Source organism: Ranitomeya variabilis, chromosome 6 (assembly GCF_051348905.1).
Source record: "Ranitomeya variabilis isolate aRanVar5 chromosome 6, aRanVar5.hap1, whole genome shotgun sequence".
In the NCBI taxonomy this organism is placed as follows: Eukaryota; Metazoa; Chordata; class Amphibia; order Anura; family Dendrobatidae; genus Ranitomeya; species Ranitomeya variabilis.
This window is the reverse complement of record NC_135237.1, coordinates 79,972,664-79,993,946: the sequence shown is the minus strand read 5'-3', so window position 1 is coordinate 79,993,946 and position 21,283 is coordinate 79,972,664. Positions and strand designations below refer to the sequence as shown.

The 21,283-nt window shown below is 41.3% G+C and overlaps 1 protein-coding gene across 2 annotated transcripts in view; it reads left to right on the top strand.

Annotated features, from left to right (window-relative positions):
* DNAH11 (dynein axonemal heavy chain 11) overlaps positions 1–21,283 on the top strand; it is a 390,030-nt gene that overhangs the window by 366,843 nt on the left and 1,904 nt on the right. For both annotated transcript variants that reach the window (XM_077268714.1, XM_077268712.1), the window contains 6 exons: positions 6,509–6,628; positions 8,065–8,307; positions 9,773–9,955; positions 10,034–10,149; positions 11,119–11,231; positions 12,690–12,830. In XM_077268714.1, the coding sequence (XP_077124829.1) occupies positions 6,509–6,628; positions 8,065–8,307; positions 9,773–9,955; positions 10,034–10,149; positions 11,119–11,231; positions 12,690–12,830 (916 nt within the window). The remainder of the gene's footprint in view (positions 1–6,508; positions 6,629–8,064; positions 8,308–9,772; positions 9,956–10,033; positions 10,150–11,118; positions 11,232–12,689; positions 12,831–21,283) is intronic.

Genomic DNA, 21,283 nt, shown 5'->3' with positions numbered 1-21,283 from the left:
AAAAAAAAGTTTTAAAAAATATGAAAAGAATAAAAAAAAATAAAAGTTCAAATCGCCCCCCTTTCAAAATAAAACAATAAAAATAAAATCAAACCCACACGTTTGGTATCGCCGCGTTCAGAATCTCCCGATCTATCAATAAAAAAAAGAATTAACCTGATCGCTAAACGGTGTAGCGAGAAAAAAAATCAAAACCCTAGAATTACGTTTTTTTGGTCGCCACGATATTGCATTAAAATGCAATAACGGGCGATCAAAAGAACGTATCTGCACCAAAATAGTACCATTAAAAACATCAACTCGGCGCACAAAAAATAAGCCCTCACTAACCCGAGATCACAAAAAATGGAGATGCTACGGGTGTTGGAAAATTGCGCAATTTTTTTTTTCACTACTTAGATAAAAAAAAAACCTAGACATGTTTGGTGTCTATGAACTCATAATGAGCTGGGGAATCATACTGGCAGTTTCAGCATTTAGTGAACCTAGCAAAAAAGCCAAACAAAAAACAAGTGTGGGATTGCACTTTTTTTGCAATTTCACCTGCACTTTTTTTCCCATTTTCTAGTACATGGTAAAACCAATGTTGTCATTCAAAAGTACAACTCGTCCCACAAAAAACAAGCCCTCACATGGCCACATTGACAAAAAAATAAAAAAAAATTATGGCTCTGGGAAGGAGGGGAGCAAAAAACGAAAACACAAAAAACAAAAAAAGCTCCAGGGGTTAAGGGGTTAAAAAATAATTAAAAAATCAATATTTATTCTATCAATAAATAAATATTTGCATTAAAAAAATCTAACAATAAAAGTACACATTTGGTATCGCCACGTCCATTATGACCCCACCTATAAATCTGTCCCACTAGTTAGCCCCTTTAGTGAACTCCATAAATAAAAAAAAAACACCAAGGCAAAAACAATGCTTTATCATCATACCGCTGAACAAAAAGTGGATAACACGCGATCAAAAAGATGGATATAAATAAACATGGTACTACTGAAAACGTCATCATGTCCTGCAAAAAAACAAGCCCCCATACAGCTCCATCACCAGAAAAATAAAAAAGTTATAACTCTCAGAATAAAGCGATGCAAAAATAATTATTTTTTTATATAAAATAGTTTTTATTGTATAAAAGCGCCAAAACATTAAAACTTCACATGTGTGCCGCATCAGTGCCACAAGGACGGGTGCCAGGGAAGAAGCGTTTACAGTAAGTGCTGTTCCCCGGCGCTGGGTGCTGAACACGGCTCTCATCATTCTCCCCTGCTCTGCCGCGATCGGCACAAGCAGGGAAGAATCATTCTTCTTCCCCGGCACTGATGCGTGTCACATGGATGACATCCATGTGTGTTATGCGTATGCACGTGTGCTGGATGTTTTGTGGCCCGTGCTGACATTAAAAAATGGACATGTCAGTGTGTTTTGCCCACAGATACACGGTCCGTGGAAACACACTGACGTGCAGAGACCCATTCACTTGAATAGGCAAATAGTGCTCCGTTTCTCCCGAGTCTCTTTCCATGACTGCCCAATGGTATAAAATTCTGTGACACACCCATGGTGTCAATATGATCACTGCACCCCTAGTTGAATTCATTGAGAGGTGTAATTCGTTAAATGGGGTCACTTATGGGAGGTTCTGCTGTTTGGGCACCTGGGTCATGGCACCTGGGGAAACAAATTGGGGACTAAAAGATCATGTTTGTGGAAAAAATGATTTTTTTATTTTCACACCCAAGCGCTATAAACTTTAGTGAAACACCTGGGGGTTCAAAGTTATCACCACACATCTAGATAAGTTCTTTGGGGGTTCTAGTTTCCAAAATGGTGTTATTTGTGGGGGGTTTCCACTGTTTAGGCACATCAGGGGCCATGCGCCCAAACAGTGGTTTACCCCCACATATGGGGTATCAGCATACTCAGGACAAATTGCACAATAACTTTTGGGGTCCTGTTACCCTTGGGAAAATTAAAATAAGGGGTCAAAAGATCATTTTTGTCGAAAAAATTATTTTTTTAATTTTACGGCTCTACTTTATAAACTTCTGTGAAGCCCTTGGGGGTTCAAAGTTCTCACCACACATCTAGATAAGTTCCTTGGTGGGCTCTAGTTTCCAAAATGGTGTCACTTGTGGGGGGTTTCCACTGTTTAGGCACATCAGGGGCTCTCCAAACTCGACTTGGCGTCCGATCTCAATTCCAGCCAATTTTGCGTTGAAAACGTCAAACGGCGCTCCTTCCCTTCTGAGCCCTGCCTTGTGCAGTGGTCCCCCCTCACATATGGGGTATCCGCGTACTCAAGACAAATTGCACAATAACTTCGGGGGTCCAATTTCTCCTGTTACCCTTGGGAAAATAAAAAAATTTGGAACTCAAGTAATTTTTTTTTGTGAAAAAAAAGTTACATGTTCTTTTTTTCTTTTAAACATTCCAAAAATTGCTGTAAAGAACCAGAAGGGTTAATCAACTTCTTGAATGTGGTTTTGAGCACCTTGAGGGGTGTAGTTTTTAGCATGGTGTCACTTTTGGGTATTTTCTGTGATATAGACTCCTCAAAGTGACTTTAAATGTGATGTGGTCCCTAAAAAAAAAATGATGTTGTAAAAATGAGAAATCGCTGGTCAACTTTTAACCCTTATAACTCCCTAACAAAACAAAAAAAATTGGTTCCAAAATTGTGCTGATGTAAAGTAAACATGTGGGAAATGTTACTTATTAAGTATTTTGTGTGACATATCTCTGTGATTTAAGGGCATAAAAATTCAAAGTTCGAAAATTGCAAAATTTTCCCCAAATTTCCATTTTTTTCCACAAATAAACGCAGGTAATATCAAAGAAATTTTACCACTAATATGAAGTACAATATATTACAGGCAATCAATGTCAGAATCACTGGGATCCGTTGAAGCGTTATTACCTCATAAAGGGACAGTGGTCAGAATTGTAAAAATTGGCCTGGTCATTAACATGCAAACCACCCTTGGAGGTAAAGGGGATGAACAGCAAGCGCAAAACAATAGCTGTTTTATTTTTTTCCTAGAAACATCACCACATACCTAATGGGTTACTACATCTCTGTCTTATTTTGTTTGTCGTCTTGCTGAAAAGATATTGGGGAACGAAAAGGATATTTGACTGTTGTATTTGTACATGAGGCAACACACTGTATACTGATACAACACTGGAAAAAATGTTATCAATGATAAAGTGCTATCAGAAAAAGTCAAAATCGTCAATGAAAATGCCCTTTATTCTGTTAACAAAAGCAGTGCTTTACATGTACGTGTGTTCCTTATTCATTAGGCAGGTAATGAAGCATTTGCAAAAATGTAATTACATACAGCAAATCTGACAGTTCTTAACGTTGCATTAATAATCACTACAATTAGTTTTGATGATGGAAGCAATTTGCAACGCGTCACATACATAAATAACACTGCAATTTTTTTGTGCGTGTCATTTTTATGTATTAGGGATGCCACCTTGTTGTGACATTCCCACTGATACTCTACTTGAGATGAAATTAAGGTGAAATGAGTGATTTTATTTGAAAAGTAAAACAAGTTTGTGCCATACTTATTAAATTAACAAGGTGACTTTGAAAAATAATACTTAGGTGGGCTGAGTTTGTTCCGAGCGCTTTAAACAGTCATATAGAACCAAGTTTTTTTCTAGAACATTTCTTATGTGTGATTATGGCAGGTAACACTGTATGCTAATAATGTCATTAAGACATATAACCTCTAATATAATCTGTTAACGTAAGAAAAGTTTCCAGGATCTCCTAAAAGTTACGATAGTGTAGTGAATGTTATAAAATAAAGAGAAAGCCCTTATTTGCCCCTTGAATTTGATGATGTTCCAGGACCACCGCTCTGGTGGTCCACACCGTACATGAATTGATGAGATCTTGTTGATCACCAGATCACTATAGCCAATCACTGGTCTCAGTGGTCACTTTCTTAACATGCAGCAGATGGTTGGCTACACATCTTGGGTCATATAATGTGCATTTAGGGGTAATTGCAATCAGTACATAATGCATGTTCAGCTTTTGTTACCTCTGTAAGATCTCATATTTCAAGTTACTATTATTATGCCAAGCAATTGTTGGTTTACATTTCGAGCAGTCATTTAAAGTTTGTTTGCATGAGCAGATAATAGATTAAACAATGAACTATGCCACCATAACTCACGACCAGCAAATGACGTCAGACAAGTGTTTATGCAGGACACGAATTGTGAATGGAACGGTGGAATTACGATCGCTACGTCGTAATATTAAACATCATGCACTGTGTTCACACAGACAGATAATCGGAATTGTAGGTGTGTTCAGCGTTCAGATCCCATAAGTCAGACTCATTATTTTGAATACATGAATTCATAAAGTACTGTACAAACATTTCCATTGATAACATAGAAAATGTAATCGAATTAGCGAACCAAATTTTTTTTTGCAACAATCAGGAATATGTCCACGTTCCAATGCTCCAACTGCTACTGAACTGTTTATTGCCTTGGAAGACGATAAACCCTATTTAAGGCTTGAATTTCCACTCTTCATCTTTGCCGGTCAAATTGTAGAATGAGCAAACAAATCTCCACTTAGATGACACAATTTTCAAAAGTCGACTGAAAATATTCTCGCTCGCCAAACGATTTTATGAACAATGAACAAGCGGTTTTGGACAAATCGTTCTCGTTCAACCCATTCGCATTGCACAATTATCGTGAATGATGGATCGTTGTTGTTAGAATCTGACCACTTATCCAGTGTAAATTCGGCTTAAGGCTCAATTCATACTGTTGTTTATTCTTTTCTATTTGGTTCTCATCTCTCCTTGACATCCTGTGTGTTGCTTTATTTCATCAAGTATAAAGAACCCTGTCCCTGATAAAATCCATTGTAAGTCTATGTTATGACTGCTGAGCAGAACAGACGTTATCAGGTCTGTGAGGGAAACTAGCTACAGGGCGAAAATATGAGTTGAGACTTCTCGAACAGTCATATATAATAGCAATATACACAACTAGATGTAGTTTGAAATGTGAGTGGGCAACTTTCAAGGGTCTTGAGATCTCCTTAGTATCCAGCAGTATAAGGTATTAAGGACATCTCTGGCACCTTAAAAGCCTCCATCTTGAGTTAACTATTACTTTTTCAAATAATTTTAGCTCTACCTGAACTTAAAGGAACTCTCCTTTAAGATACACCTGATCAGATGCAGTGTTGGGCAAACTCAATTACATCAAGTGACTCAGAAGTGATGTCTTCTCAGATTTTAGTCACTCACTTTTTTTTATCCTCTCCATGGGATATGCAAACACTACCAACTAAAAACATTACAATCTAAACAAAATATCTAGATTCTCAACTATAATAAAAAAATGCATACACGCAGTTAGGCAGTGGTCATGGCCATCTTTTTTTAATCAATACATTTTTATGAAAACCAATGTCAAAAGTTACAGCAGAACAGTGGACTAAAGACAATCTTACATAACTCAGGTACACAAATAGCAAGCATATAAATCAATGTTCATACATGTTACAAACCAAATTCTTCACCCTCCCCCTTAATAAACACCCCCTCCAACCAACTTTTCCCTTTGTGGTGTGCAGTGAAAAATGACCAATCAAGTAAAAGTAAGATTATTCTGTTAGTTTAAAGTATCGTCTTATTCTCCAAGGTGGATGGGGGAACTACAGTACCCAGAGAGATTAGCAAAATTAGAATAATTTAGTCTAAAAAAAAAAGACGTCTGGGGGTGCGATCTAATAACCATGTATAAGTATATAAGGGGACAATACAAATATCTCTCCGAGGATCTGTTTATACCAAGGAAGGTGACGGTCACAAGGGGGCATTCCCTGCATCTAGAGGAGAGAAGGTTTTTCCACCAACATAGAAGAGGATTCTTTACTGTTATCTCAGCGAGAATCTGGATTTCCTTGCCTGAGGGAGGTGGTGATGGTCGAGGGGTTCAACAGAGACCTGGATGTCTTCCTGGAGCGTAACAATATTATATCTTACAGTTATTATTCTGACGGAATATAGGCTGAACTGGATGGACAAATGTCTTTTTTCGGCCTTGCTAACTATGCATGGCAGATTTAAAAATGATAGAAAACGGAATACTCATGAGAGCAGTTGGAATAAAATAAGAGCAAAAACTGGCCGCTTTTCATAAGGTGACAGGTCTCATTTAATAATTATAAATCTCTGCCAATTTCTATAGAATGTGAGATGACTGTTTGGCGGTGACTGAATAAAATATGCAGCAGTTTACCTGTAATTTACAGATAGACCTTACTGACCTGAGTATACCAAATTATCAGCTTGGTCCTGAGAGTGCGGACAAAAATATTAATTTTTTTACTTTAATTTGAGCCACATAAGAAAATCGAATCTCCCACTGCTTTGTAGATGTAATATTAAATAGGGCAAATGTGCAATATGTATTTCCTTTATGATAAGTTTTTATTATTGTATGCAGGTACCCTGGGAGGATTTGCGATACCTGTTCGGAGAAATTATGTACGGTGGCCACATAACTGATGACTGGGACAGAAGGTTATGTCAGACATACCTAGAGGAGTTTATGAGTCCAGCACTGGTAAGAGAGAAGTTATTATGCAAGATTACATCTTAATGATCACTTCTAGTTTATCCCTTAATTGTAATTGTTTTTGAACACTTAGGCCGGGGTCACACTGGCGACTAAAACGGATGAGTGCAATGCGATAAAAAATTGCATTGCACTCGGACCAATGTTAAATTATGGGGCAGCTACCAGCAGCTGATTTTTTTTGTCGGCTGTTTTCCTCGGTCCGAGACAATCACAGCATGCTGCGATTATCACGGACACTCCGCCGACTCTCGGCTCACTCGCACCTATATAAGCTTATGGGTGCGAGTGAGACGACAACAACATCACTCAGATATCATCTGAGTGATGTGCGTTAAACGCTGACCCCAGCAATGGAGGAGATGGAGAAATTAGTTTCTCCGCCTCCTCCGCAGCTGTGCTCCGATCCGCTCTCTGCGAGAGGCTCGGAGCACAGACGCATGACACTCGGCTCCCACTCGCAGCAGAGCAGGAGCCGAGGGTCATTAGCATATTGCATCCGATGCTCTCGCATCGGATGCAATACGCTAGTGTGACCCCGGCCTTACAGTGGATCTAGTAGAGTATTGTGTGATGCTAAACCCACATTACCAAAGAGAAATGTAGCTTACAAAAAAAGAGGTGATCGGGATACTGAAAGGTCGGTCATCACTGTTGGGATCAGAAGGGGTAGTCCTGTAAGACAAAGAAGATCTAGTACTGGTATACCAAATGCACGAGCTCATTGATATTCACATGCTCATGGGGTGAAAATTATGCCTTCTGGTAACACAACAGTCGCAAAAAGGAACAGGATTTTGATCAGTAATCACAGCATATCTTCACAGCATAGACAATTGCCTTACGATACGAGATGTGCAGCATCTGAAACAATGGATACTGGAAGCCTGTGCTAGCATTTCTTCTGCGGTGTTGTTATCAACGTGTCAAGAGTGGGAGGAGAGGGTTACATTGACAATCCAACACAATGGGCAGCACTTTAAATACATTTTATAAGTGGTCATAAACTTGTAAATAACTCATGAAAGAATAAAGTTGTTAAAACCAAGCACACCATTGTTTTTCTTGTGAAATTCTCAATAAGCTTGATGTGTCACATGACCCTCTTCCCATTGGAAAAAAATAAAGTTGGATCCAAAATGTCCGACTTCAAAATGGCCGCCATGGTCACCACCCATCTTGAAAAGTTTTCCCCCTCCCATATACTAATATGCCACAAACGGGAAGTTGATATCACCAACCATAACCATTTTATTTAGATGTATCCATATAAATTGCCCACCCTGTACAATCTACCTGCTGTAACTTGATACAATTTACTTGATGTGATTTGGTTCACTAGGGTACAGATTTATTATAATATAAGCGAAATAATATTTTTTTCTTCTTTCTGAATAATCTCTATGTATCTTTTTCACATTTAGCTTGACGGTGAATTGTCGTTAGCTCCTGGATTCCTGGCTCCACCAAATTTGGATTACATTGGATATCATACCTATATAGATGATATGCTGCCATCAGAAAACCCTGTTTTGTATGGACTGCACCCAAATGCTGAGATTGAGTTCCTAACAGTGACTTCTGATAACTTGTTCAAGACGATATTAGAAATGCAGCCTAAAGATACCCTGATTGGTGAAGGATCCGGAATGAGTGCAGAGGAGAAGGTACATAACGGTTGAATGCTACAGTTCTTCCCATTTGTACATAGATCCCATGAGATGAGCTTGCCCTCACTGTTTGCCGGTCTGCAGGATTTTCTGCATGTTCCTGAAGCAAATTGTGCTGTAGAAATCCCACAGACAACAGAAGTGTTGAATGCTTTGCCTGACAGCTATTCCTCTCGACCCTTTCATACATTTGCTTTACTCTTTCAACTCCGTGTAGATGGAAATAAACTGCTGACACTACTGGCAGCAGTTTATATCCTATGAAAACTAATGGATCAAATATGTTGAATCCAAAATGCCTAAACATTCTTTTCATACACATCTGTCATTGGCGGAGAGGTGGGACACCTCCATATGCATTAGAAAGCAGATCTTTGGGTGAATATCAGGTTGCACAGTATTTCATCCAATCAGTATGGTCACCTTTGATTTCTTGTAGATCTGTTCCATTTTTGGCTGGTGTATAAATGGCCATTTCACCAGGCGGCGGTACTCTAAAATATTTTTGTCGTGCTTTGCATAGCAGGGTGTCTCCTGCTTATACCTAAGCATATAATGGTGAGGAGGATGGCGATGGCCAATCTCCTGGGACGCATAGAGTAGATTTCTATATTTCCTAACAGTCGTTGCAATCTTAACACAAAGTACCATTGAAGAACAAGATTGTATATGGTGATGGCTTAGACCTCATTCACACATTCATGCTTCACATAGGTGCTCTATTCGTGTCGTCCACAGATAGAGCATGTGCTCATTAAAACCTATAGAGCTGTTCATATGTCTGTATTTTTTTGTGGGACATGCGTCCATGAAAATTCACAGAAACTGTCAGATTTCGATCAGGGATCAAAATGACCAATTGTATGGGCTCACCAGTTGAGGTGGATCCTTTAAGCCCCAGGGCTGTGGGTGTTGATGCAGCAAGCTGGAAGGTAGATGGGCAGAAAGGATTTGTCACACTCAGAAATGTCAGGAGCAGCAGGATGGATGAAGTGGAACCCAGCAGGGATGGAAGCAAGTAAAGCTAAGTGTGCACAGATGATGGCGCACACGAAACATAGCGGTCTAGAGTCTTGATCCCAAAACACAGGGGTATGTCAATGCGCCTTAAATAGGTCTAGTGAGATGTCATAATCCATGCCAGGCAACCTGCAAAACCCGACGTGGAGCACAACAGAGGGCAATGGACCCAGGAAAAGGGAGCAAAGTCCATGATACTCGGGACAGGTGTGTAACATCAATACAAGTCTTTGGGCCCATTGACAATTAATGACAGCATTCATTGTCTGCTTTCCATTTTTAACATTGCAATGGGCAAAGAAAATCGCCGATAGTAAAAGTGAACACATTGACCAAACACTGATGAAAATTGGACTGGTTGTTTGTTTTTTGAGTATGAGAAAAAACACTGAAATCTGAATGAGCCATTAAACTGAGCTTTTCTTCACTTTATTCATATTAGGTTAAGAATATAATTGATGAGATTCTGGAGAAGCTCCCAGAAGAATATAACTTACAGGAGATCATGCAGAAGACCACAGAGAGAAGTCCATACATCCTTGTCTGTTTCCAGGAATGTGAGCGAATGAACATCTTAATGAGCGAGATCCGAAGATCTCTTAAGGAGTTAGACCTGGGGTTAAAGGTACAGACAGTTTTAATAGAATCATGTTTTATAACACAAGATCACATGAAAATGGCAAGTTTCTTCTCGTCACTCTAGGGAGAATTAACCATTTCCTCAGATATGGAGGCACTACAGCTTGCATTGTACTATGACAGTGTTCCTGACTCATGGACAAGACTGGCGTACCCATCAACGTTTGGATTAGGACATTGGTGAATATTATTTTCTATTGCCTTTCATGATGTATAATGTACGGTATATTCATGCAACAATGTAAAGTGACACATTATTCATAAGAGATGAGATTTCACACAGTATCAAATGTAATATTCATTCTACTATGGGAAAAATCTGTCCTGCACACTGTGAGGGGTTTTCTGGTTGTAAGTTAATCAGAGCAAAACCATTGTATAATGAAGTTGTGAGAAGTATAGGATTCAGTCAGACATAGTCATCTCTCAAGTATTCTACTCCAGCAGAATATACATTTAATATTCACATATTTTTAAACATCTTTATGTATTTTCTTTACTTAATAATGAAGAAGCTGCTTTAGATTTTTTAAGCATTTTTTTTTTTGCATCTTTATTTACTTTCAACCAGAAAGAATGCTTTCTTTTAGGAAACTGCAGACACTGGGCAAGAAACTCTAAAGCCGACCTTAACCATCCATATTATTTTATTTGACATACGAGATAAAATGTCCAATTTATGAATCCCACTAAATTATTAAATTATAGCCAAAGATCCTATTTAAATATTAACAACGCTATTTTTTCATATATCAACAGTACAAGTGATAAAACTTTATAGTATTTCTTATTCGAAAAAAAAATTGCCACGCAAATCTGCCACTTCTTTTCTCCCCCCCGCTGATCATTCCCTCTGGAAAATGCTGAAGTTTGTCTTCAGTGAGGAAATAAATTACATTGGCTGCCTATAGAAGTTTATGGAGTAGAAAGGGAAGGAGCTGGAGGAAAACAGAAGCAAAAAGACACAAAGAGAAAGTGCAGAGGGAAAAACGGTTTAGAACACAAGACATATAATCGCCAGAAATAGTGGTATTCCTCCTATATACACACAACAGATTACTCTGAAAAGTTACCTTAAAGTGCAGATGGAAGAAAGTGAATGTTTCCCAATAGTCCATCAGTAAATGCATTTGTTTTTTCATTTAACAGGATTAATGATCTTTTATTAAGATGCCGTGAACTGGATATGTGGACACAAGACCTGGTATTGCCAGCAGTAGTGTGGCTTTCAGGATTTTTCAATCCACAGTCATTTTTGACCGGTAAATACTACAAAATTACTGATTTTTTTTATTAACTATTTTAAATTGTTATATTATTTGTTTATGCAATAAAAAATGTTCCCAGAGAATTCAAAGAGATAGGGCTTGTTTACACTGCCAGTTGTTTGATAAATGTTTTTCGACAGGCCGACCACGCTTCCCTCGCTAACAGAACGATCATTAGCATGTTCATTCTGTGAGCAAATACCATTGTTGTTGGCTGCACTTGTTCTGTTTACTTTAGGACTATATCCTGCCAACAATGATTTTTTTTTAAGCAAGATGTAAAATAATTTCACCCTACAAATGAGCGTTTTGATTATTTGTAGGGTGACTGGCATCCTGCTTAGACAGGTCAATTATGGTAAAACAAGCGTTCCTAGGAACAACCCTTCCAGATAAATAAACTGTCTAAACAGGATGTCAATCATCCAACGAACTACCAAAACAATCGGCCAGTGTAAATGTACGCTTAGATCATGTTCACAGTATATTCCAAATGTGTTCATCACCTGTAATGGGTTTGATGTTTTTTTAAAGACTTTGGTGTGCTATACCATTTGTCACTGCATTGAAAAGTATACTAAAATAGGGATTTTTGTGCACTCACCTTAAAAATAAAAATCCTTTTCTCCGAGCCACTCATTGGGGGACACAGGACCATGGGTGTTATGCTGCTGCCGCTAGGAGGCTGACACTAAGTTGAGACAAAAAAATGTTAGCTCCTCCCCTGCAGTATACACCCTTATGCTGGCTCCCAGAGATCCAGTTCAGTGTAAAAGCAGATCATTAAAAACATATAACATCCTATTAGAGTACAATATGTCAGAGTAAGAAAGAAACCAAAAAAACAAGCCATAAGGCTAACAGGGTTGGTGCTGTGAACACCCGAGCCTTACACTATGGCTGGTCCGAACAACGAAAGCTATTGTTACCATCCACCTCTCATGTCTCCCCTTTTCCTCATAGTCTGTAAGCTTGCGAGCAGGGCCCTCACTCCTCTTGGTTTCTATTTTACTGTGATTTTTGTTATGCTGTAATGTCTATTGTCTGTACAAATCCCCTCTATAATTTGTAAAGCGCTGCGGAATATGTTTGCGCTATATGAATAAAATTATTATTACTAAATAATGTAGCGGAAAGTTTAACCCAACACAGACAAGCAGTTGAGAGTCCGTTCCGCTTCAGCAGTATGTTCAATTATGCTTTCTTTCCTTGCCAGGAGCTGTATATGTGCGACTTTGAGATGCAGCAGCTATACAGGGTCATAAACTGCAAATAACACAATACATAATGGGCACATTTATAAGATTATCTTTGCACAGGAACATTTTTTTTTAACACATCTAATTATGGAACATACGGTACTTAAAATTAAAAGATCAATTGTTAAAAATGTATTCTATTCGTGGGAAACCCTCTTTAAGACTGTTTGAAATGTATTTATTCTCTTCTCAGCAATTATGCAGAGTATGGCTAGGAAGAACGAATGGCCCCTAGACAAAATGTGCCTGACGGTCGATGTTACCAAGAAAACAAAAGATGACTTTGGGCACCCCCCTCGAGAAGGAGCTTATATTCATGGACTTTTTATGGAAGGTATTTGTAAAGAATACTAAACAATGAATACAAATAAGAGAAAATATTATCTCTTTGGAAAGTTGTATCAATGTGACAGTAAATTTTCTTAAGTTAGTCATGTATCAGGCAATACAGTATATCACAAAAGTGAGTACACCTCTCAAATTTTTGTAAATATTTTATGTCTTTTCATGAGACAACACTAACGATATCACACTTTGATATAATATAGTCAGTGTACAGCTTGTATAACAGTGTAAATATGGTGTGCCCTGTAAACTCAACACAGCCATTAATGTCTAAACCACTGGCAACAAAAGTGAGTATACCCCTAAGTAAAAATTGTCAAATTGTGCCCAAAGTGTCAATATTTTGTGTGGCCACCATTATTTAGAAGTGCTGCCTTACCTCTCTTGGGCATGGAGTTTACTAGAGATTCACAGGTTGCCACTGGAATCCTCTTCCACTCCTCCATGTCGACATCACAGAGCTGGTGAATGATGGAGACCTTGCACTCCTCCACCTTCCATTTGAGGATGCACCAAAGATTTTAGGTCTGGAGACATGCTTGGCCAGTCCACCTTTACCCTTAGTTTTTTGGGGTTTTTTTTAGCATGGCAGTGGTCATCTTGGAGATGTGTTTGGGGTCATTATCATGTTGGAATACTGCCCTTCGGCCCAGTTTTCAAAGGGAGGGGATCATGCCCTACTTCAGTATATCACAATACGTTGCCATTAATGGTTCCCTCAATGAACTGTAGCGCGCCACTGCCGACCACACTAATGCAGCCCCAAACCATGAGATTCCCACCAATATGATTGGCTTTGGGCAAACTGTCTCTTCAGAGAGGAAGAGAACTAGAACTCTACACTCCCTGACAGAAGTTATGTCGCTTGTCCATGTTATGTAAATAAAAGCTTATAACCTGACGTTAAATTCATCCATTGGTTGTATAAATTATTTGTTTGAAAGCTGAAACCCTCCGAAATGTGGTTTAGGTTAAGAAAATAAATTGGCATCAATGAAAAGAAATATTGATCAGTTAATGGACACAGAATGGTCAGATTTTGGCAAGACAAAAGTTTTGTCGCCTAGTCATATAATGCACCCAATCCTACATTTACATCCTCCCCTGTGCTCAGTAAATGATCGGTTAATTATTGTGTGTGCATAAAAAGAAACCCAGCACCTCAGACCTTCACTTGAACTGCAACTTGAGCTCTGACAACATGCCAAAAATCCACCCTGAGACCAAAGCCTGGATTATCAAGAGGCTGAAGACCAGATCCACTGCAGAGGTGGCTGGCACCTTTAATGTGTCTCAGCGTCAAGTACAAAGAATTTAAAAAATAGAATTATTCTTACCGTTAATTCGGTTTCTAGGAACCTTCCACGACGGCATATGGAGGTTGTCTCTTTGCCCTAATGGGGAACAGGAAACACAGAGGTTAAAAGGACCTCCCACCTCCCACTTGCCAGTGACTTACAACTGAGACCATTGCACTGGTTTACCTTTAAAATCCCAGAACTAATCCAGGAATGTATATTGGGCGGGAAATTAGTGCCGCCGTGGAAGGTTCCTAGAAACCGAATTAACGGTAAGAATAATTCTATTTTCTCTAGTCACCTTCCACGACGGCATATGGAGGAATACCAACTAATTTGGCACTAGGGAGGGACAACGGCCTGGAGTACTTTATGGCCGAAGGCTAAGTCCTTATTGGACAATACATCCAGTCTGTAATGTTTAGAGAAGGTATGGAGTGAAGACCACGTTGCTGCCCTGCAAATCTGCTCCGGAGATGCGCCTGCTCTTTCTGCCCAGGAAACCGATGTAGATCTGGTTGAATGGGCTTTGATCCCTACTGGAGGCAATTTGTTTTGAGCGAGGTAGGCTTCCGTTATAGCTTTCTTGATCCATGTAGCGATGGTACTTTTGGCTACTTTTTTCCCCTTGTTTTGTCCTGAGAGATGGACAAATAGGTTATGATCAATTCTGAACGTGCGGGTGTGGTCCAAGTACTGTAGAAGGATGCGCCGGACATCCAAGGTGTTGAATCTTCTTTCTTCCAGGTTTGCTGGATTGTGGCAAAAGGTTGGTAGAAAAATCTCTTGAGAACGATGAAAGTCAGAGATGACCTTCGGAAGAAAGGATGGATCAAGACGAAGCACAATTGAATCATCTCTTACTAGAAGATAAGGTTCTCTTGTAGACAAGGCCTGTAATTCACCAATCCTTCTGGCTGAAGTAATGGCTACCAAGAACACGGCTTTATAAGCTAGGTTTTGTGGAGAACAAGAGGATAGCGGTTCAAAGGGTGGACCTGTCAGACCTTGGAGAACTACATTGAGATCCCATGGGGGAACTATGATTTGTTTTCTAGGATTCATTCTAGTAGCTGATGTCATAAACCTTTTAATCCAGCGATGACTCGCTAAATCTTGATCAAAGACCGAGCTAAGTGCCGAGACTTGTACCTTGAGGGTACTAGGCCTGAGACCTATTTCCAAGCCTTTTTGTAAAAAGTCCAATATGATAGGTATATTAGGCTTGAGAGGGTCTGGAAGGTTAGGCAGACAGAATGAAGAAAACTTTTTCCAAATTTTATTGTAGATGGCGTTGGTTACAGGTTTCCTTGATTTTTGTAGCGTAGCTATGACCGGGATTGATAGTCCTTTAGCTCTTAAAACCTGGGTTTCAGCAACCACGCCGCCAAGCTCCACTTCTGAGGGTCTGGGTGGAGAATGGGACCCTGAGAAAGAAGATTGTGCTTTATCGGCAATATTACTGGTCCATCCACTTGTAGATGGATAATCAGGTTGAACCAACTCCTTTTGGGCCACAATGGAGCTATCAGGATAGTTGGAGTTCTTTCTAGGCGTATCTTCCGTAGAACCTTGGCAAGGATTGGGATTGGCGGAAAAGCATAAGCTAGATGAAACGGCCAATCTTGGGTTAGAGCATCCAACCCCCTGGGATTGCCTCTTGGGATCAAGGAAAAAAAGGTTTCGACCTTTGCGTTCTGGTGAGAGGCGAAGAGGTCGACGTCTGGATGACCCCATCTGTGTACCAACATGTTGAATGTTTGAGGATCCAGGCTCCACTCGCCAGGATGGATTTCCTGTCGGCTTAGGTAGTCTGCCTGAATGTTTGTAGTTCCCTTGAGGTGGATTGCTGTCAGGGATAGTAGGTGCTTTTCGGCCCAAGAAAAGATTCGAGCGGAGATCTTTATTAGACTGAGGGTTCTTGTACTGCCCTGGTGCCTGATATGGGCCACCGTGGTCATGTTGTCCGAGTATATCTGTACATGTTGACCCGAAATCTGACGACTTGCCGCTAGCAGGGTCTCTTCCACAGCTTTGAGCTCCCTGAAATTTGATGATTTCTCGGAAATCGATTGACTCCACTGGCCCTGATAGGGGACATGGTCTACTATGGCTCCCCAGCCCCTCTTGCTGGCATCTGTTTTGATGGTGGTTAGAGGGGACTGAATCCAGGATACTCCTTTCAGAAGGTTCCTGGGTTTCATCCACCATGTTAAGGAAGCTTTCACTCTGCCCGGAGTGTGGATCCTCTTGGTAAGAGTGCCAGGTCGACCATCCCAGTTGTCTAGAATGTGGGCTTGAAGAGTCCTTGAGTGAGCTTGAGCCCAAGCCACCGACTGTATGCAGGCTGTCATGGAGCCCAACAGCGACATTCCCTCTCGCAGAGTAGGGGACCTCATTTCTTTGAACTTCCTGATTTTTGTTAGGAGGGGAAGTCTGTGATCGTCCGGGAGGAAGGACATTTGTCTTGCTGAGTCAAGCATTACTCCTAGGAATCTCCTGGTTTTTGCAGGTTGAAGCTGAGATTTTTATAGGTTTGGAATCCAACCTAGGGATCTCAGAACGTCTAGGGTGGTAGACACATGGGATATCAGGGTTGTCTCGGTGGAAGCTACTATCAGAAGATCGTCCAGATAGGGCACTATACAGACACCTTGTTTTCGGATGAATGACACTACTTCTGCCATCACCTTGGAGAACACCCTCGGTGCTGATGAAATGCCGAAGGGAAGGACTCCAAACTGATAGTGCTCCACCCGATGACTCCCCTGTATCGCAAACCTGAGATATTTCTTGTGTCTCGGGTGAATAGGGATGTGGAAATACGCATCCTTGAGATCGATGGTAGCCATAAAAGAGTGATGTTCTATCAGAGGAATCGCAGATCTTATGGACTCCATCTTGAATTTGCGATACTTCACGTGCTGGTTCAGACCCTTTAAGTTTATAATAATCCGGACGTCTCCCGAAGGTTTGGGGACCAGGAAGAGTCGGGAGTAGTGACCTTTTCCCCACTCTGATTGTGGGACTGGGGAAATTACATTTGATTTGATCAGGTCTCTGAGACCTAAAGACAATAGGCTGCGATCCCTTGATGATGGAAGGGAAGTGACTTTTAGACCCTGAGGTGGGGGAGAAATTAACTCTATTAACAGGCCCTCCTTGATGATATTGAGAACCCAGTGGGAGCTGGTGATATCCTCCCACTGATCCACATATCTTGAGAGTCTTCCCCCCACCGGGTCGGAGTCATTGTTTGTCCTGCTGGGACTGTTGTTGCTGCTGCTGTTGCGGGACAAAAATGTTCTTTCCCCTACCCTTTGCATAGCTCCACCTGCCGGTTTTTCCTTTGCCTCTTGCTTGAGAGGGCTGAGGTTGTGGGCAACGAAAAAAACGTTTCCTAGGCTGTTTTTGCTCGGGGAGCGCTTTCTTTTTGTCAGTGGCTTTATCGAGAATATCGTCTAGGGCAGGACCAAAGACGTAGTCTCCTTTAAAGGGTATGGTGCAGAGTTTAGATTTAGAGGTAATATCCCCACTCCATAGTTTAAGCCAGAGGGCTCTTCTGGCAGAGTTGGAAAGTACCAGGGATCTGGCGGCGACTCTTACAGATTCCAGAGAAGCGTCCGCCAAATACCCTGTAGCTTTGTGCAGAATGGGTAGGGAATCCAATATCTCGCCTCTTGAGGTACCTTGAGATACGTGATTCTCTAATTTTTCGAGCCAGCAGGAGAGGGCTCTTGCCACACAGGTGGAGGCGACGTTAGCCTTAAGGACAGATGCAGAAGTTTCCCATGATTTTCTGAGGAGACTTTCAATTTTTCTATCCATGGGATCCTTCAATTGAGAAGAATCCTCAAAGGGGAGTGCAGTTCGCTTGGCGACTCTAGCCACCTGCACATCGACCTTGGGAATATCTAATTTAAGGTCGTCCTCAAGCAGAAATCTGTGCTTCATTTCTGAAGGGGTACTGAGACGCCTCTCAGGTAGTTCCCATTCCTGATTAATCATACTGATAATATTGGGATGAACTGGGAAGCCCACTCTCTTCTCCGATGAAAGACCACCAAACATCTGATCCTGTATGGACTGCGGTACAGGTTCCTCTTCTAGTCCCATGGTATTACGTACGGCAGAGACTAGATCCTCAATATAGTCTGAGGAAAAAAGGTACTTCCTGACCTCGGCTTTAGGTGATCTTGGATCCTCCCAACCCACAGATGAGGCATGAGAGAGGTCCGAATCAGAGTCGGAATCCACAACCTGAATCTTCCTCTTCTTAGCCGGGGAATGAGGTTGTGGTTGCGGGGATGGAGGTGGGGGTGGAGGTGTAAAAGCTTCCAGAGAAGATTGTACCTCCTGTTTCACCAGTGAGCGAATCTCATCCAGCAATGATGGCTGCTCAGCTCTTATTACTCTGTCGGTACATGACTGAGAGTTTCTTGTCCCAGTTAAGAGGACATTTAGTGGAACAGATAGGGCACTTTTTCTTATAGGCACCTTTAGGGGCAGGTTTTTCTCCCTGAAATATATAAGGGAGAGAGGGGTGAGGACTTCTAACCCCTGCTACACTCCTCCCGGAGCCCATCCCTGCAACACTTACAGAGGCAGGGGTGGCGCTGGGCTCCGCAGATACAGGGCATGAAGAACCATCCATACTGAAGGAGATAGCCTTACCTCAGTGGTGGTTCAGCAGGCTTTTATGGACGCCGTCCTAGCACCTGCTCCAGCGATTAATCCCCCTCCCCCTCCAGGATCCAGGTGAGGGAGCTGTGCGGTCCGACACGCCGGCCGGCGAAACCCGGAAGTACCGGCTTCTGAGTGTATGAAGAAACCGGAAGTGACGCGCACGAACCGCCGTCGTCACTTCCGGAACGCTGAGCCGGCAGCATGGAGGAGGAGGACGCTGGGCAGCTCCAGGAGGAGCCCGGTCAGGGAACCCAGGCCTGCTTTGCCCTCGTGGGGGCGCGGGAAGGCCGGGAGGGGGTCCCGAGGACCTGCGAGCAGGACGACGGGAGCAGCACAAGGAGGAGGCCAGAGGCGACCATCTGCTGCCCGGCTAGACAGGCAGCGCCTGCAATTAATGTACCGTAGCCACTGGCCACTACAGCACATGAAGAAAACCTCTCCCTGTCCCATGGGGAACAGGAAAGACACTGGCAAGTGGGAGGTCCTTTTAACCTCTGTGTTTCCTGTTCCCCATTAGGGCAAAGAGACAACCTCCATATGCCGTCGTGGAAGGTGACTAGAGAAAAAGATTTGAACAGACTAGAGACGTGTTTGACAAGCCCAGGTCTGACAGACCCCGCAAGACAACTGCTCAGTAGGAACGTTTGTTGGTTAGAAAATCCAAAGCAAGCCCCTCTTCCACTGCAGCAGAACTCCCGACAGGCCTGGTCACCCCAAGTCCCTGTGTCAATTAGAACAGTTTGTAGGATTCTGTCTTGGAATGGCCTCCATGGTCGAATGAGTGCCCAGAAGCCAGCACTAAACAAAAGGCAGATAAAAAACCATGTGGCATTTGCAAAGTCCCACAGCCTGCTAAACGGATGGACGCTGGAAAAGTGGCAGAACGTGGATTTCTCTGATGAATCTTCAGTAGAATTACACCACAGCCACTGCAAATACTGCATTAGACCTACTGGAGCCCATATGGATCCAAAATACACCCAGAAAGCAGATAAAATTTGGTGGTGGAAAGATCATGGTCTGGGGTTACATTCACTATGGGGGTGTGCGAAACATTTGCAAGGTTGAAGGCAATATTAATAGCCTAAAATATCAAAAAGTATTAGCTACCTCTTATATTCCAAATCATAAAAGGGGTCAAATTCTGCAGCAGGATGGTGCTCCATCTCATACATCCATCTCTACAACAAAGTTCCTCCAGGCAAAAAAGATCAAGGTGCTGAAAGACTTGCCAGCCCCGTCACCAGACATGAACATCATTGAGCATGTTTGGGGTAGAATGAAAGAGGAAGCTTGGAAGACAAAATCAAAGAATCTAGATGAACTCTGGGAGGCATATAAGACTTAATTCTTTGCTGTTCCTGATGACTTCATTAATAAATTGTATGAATCATTGTTGAACCGCATGGATGCAGTCCTTCAAGCTCTTGCAAGTCACACAAAATATTACATATGACTCTAATAGCACCACAACTTCATTCACCAATGTTATGCAACATATATTTGTATTTTAAGTTAATTATTTGTTTGAATATCACATTACTTTCTGTGGGCGACAAAACTTTTGTCTTGCCAAAATCTGACCATTCTGTGTCCATAATCTATTTCTGCATTGATGCCAATTTATTTTCTTAACCTAAACCACATTTCGGAATGTTTCAGCTTTCAAAAGAATAATTTATACAACCAATGGATGAATTTAACGTCAGGTTATAAGCTTTTATTTACATAACATGGATAAGCAACATAACTTCTGTCAGGGAGTGTAGTGCCACCTATAGGAAGTAGCAATACTAAAAGTAAATAACTCTCTAACGAGCCTGGTCACAGGACTTAGGATAAAAGCCAAAATCAAAATCTCAATTTGCAGAAAGTGAATGGACAAATCACTTCAATGTTTAGTGCCACCACCATTTCAAAACTGCATTAATTCTTCTCAGTACTTGTAGTTTTTAAAGGAACTCTGCAAGAAAGTTTCTGCAAACATCTTGGGAGAACTAACCTCTTATGCAAATCCTTCTTCATGTAATCACAGACAAACTAAGGTGATATGGCCACTACAGAGTCATGATCTCATCACTTCTAAGACTTTTTTTTATGCTGAAGACAGTTCTATTATCCCATAGCGACATCTAGATGGTTAACAGAGAGAGGAGACTCGCTCATTAACCTCATCTGTAACCCGAGATGGCGAGGTCCAGCTGGTTTAACTGACAATCCAAGGCCAAGTAATGGCCTCGGGGTCTCTCAGCTACAGTGGTCTGTTATACCCTGCTCATGGCAGGGCCTATGAGACCAAGTGTCATGAACAGTGATAGAGCAATGAAAGTGAAAAAAAAAAAAAAAAGCCATACAATTGTGGTAAAAAGTTTTTCCACTAAATATACAGCTTTTATACAAAAATAAAAAAGTAAACATCTGGTATTGTGTCCGGAACAGCCCAAACTATAAAACGGTC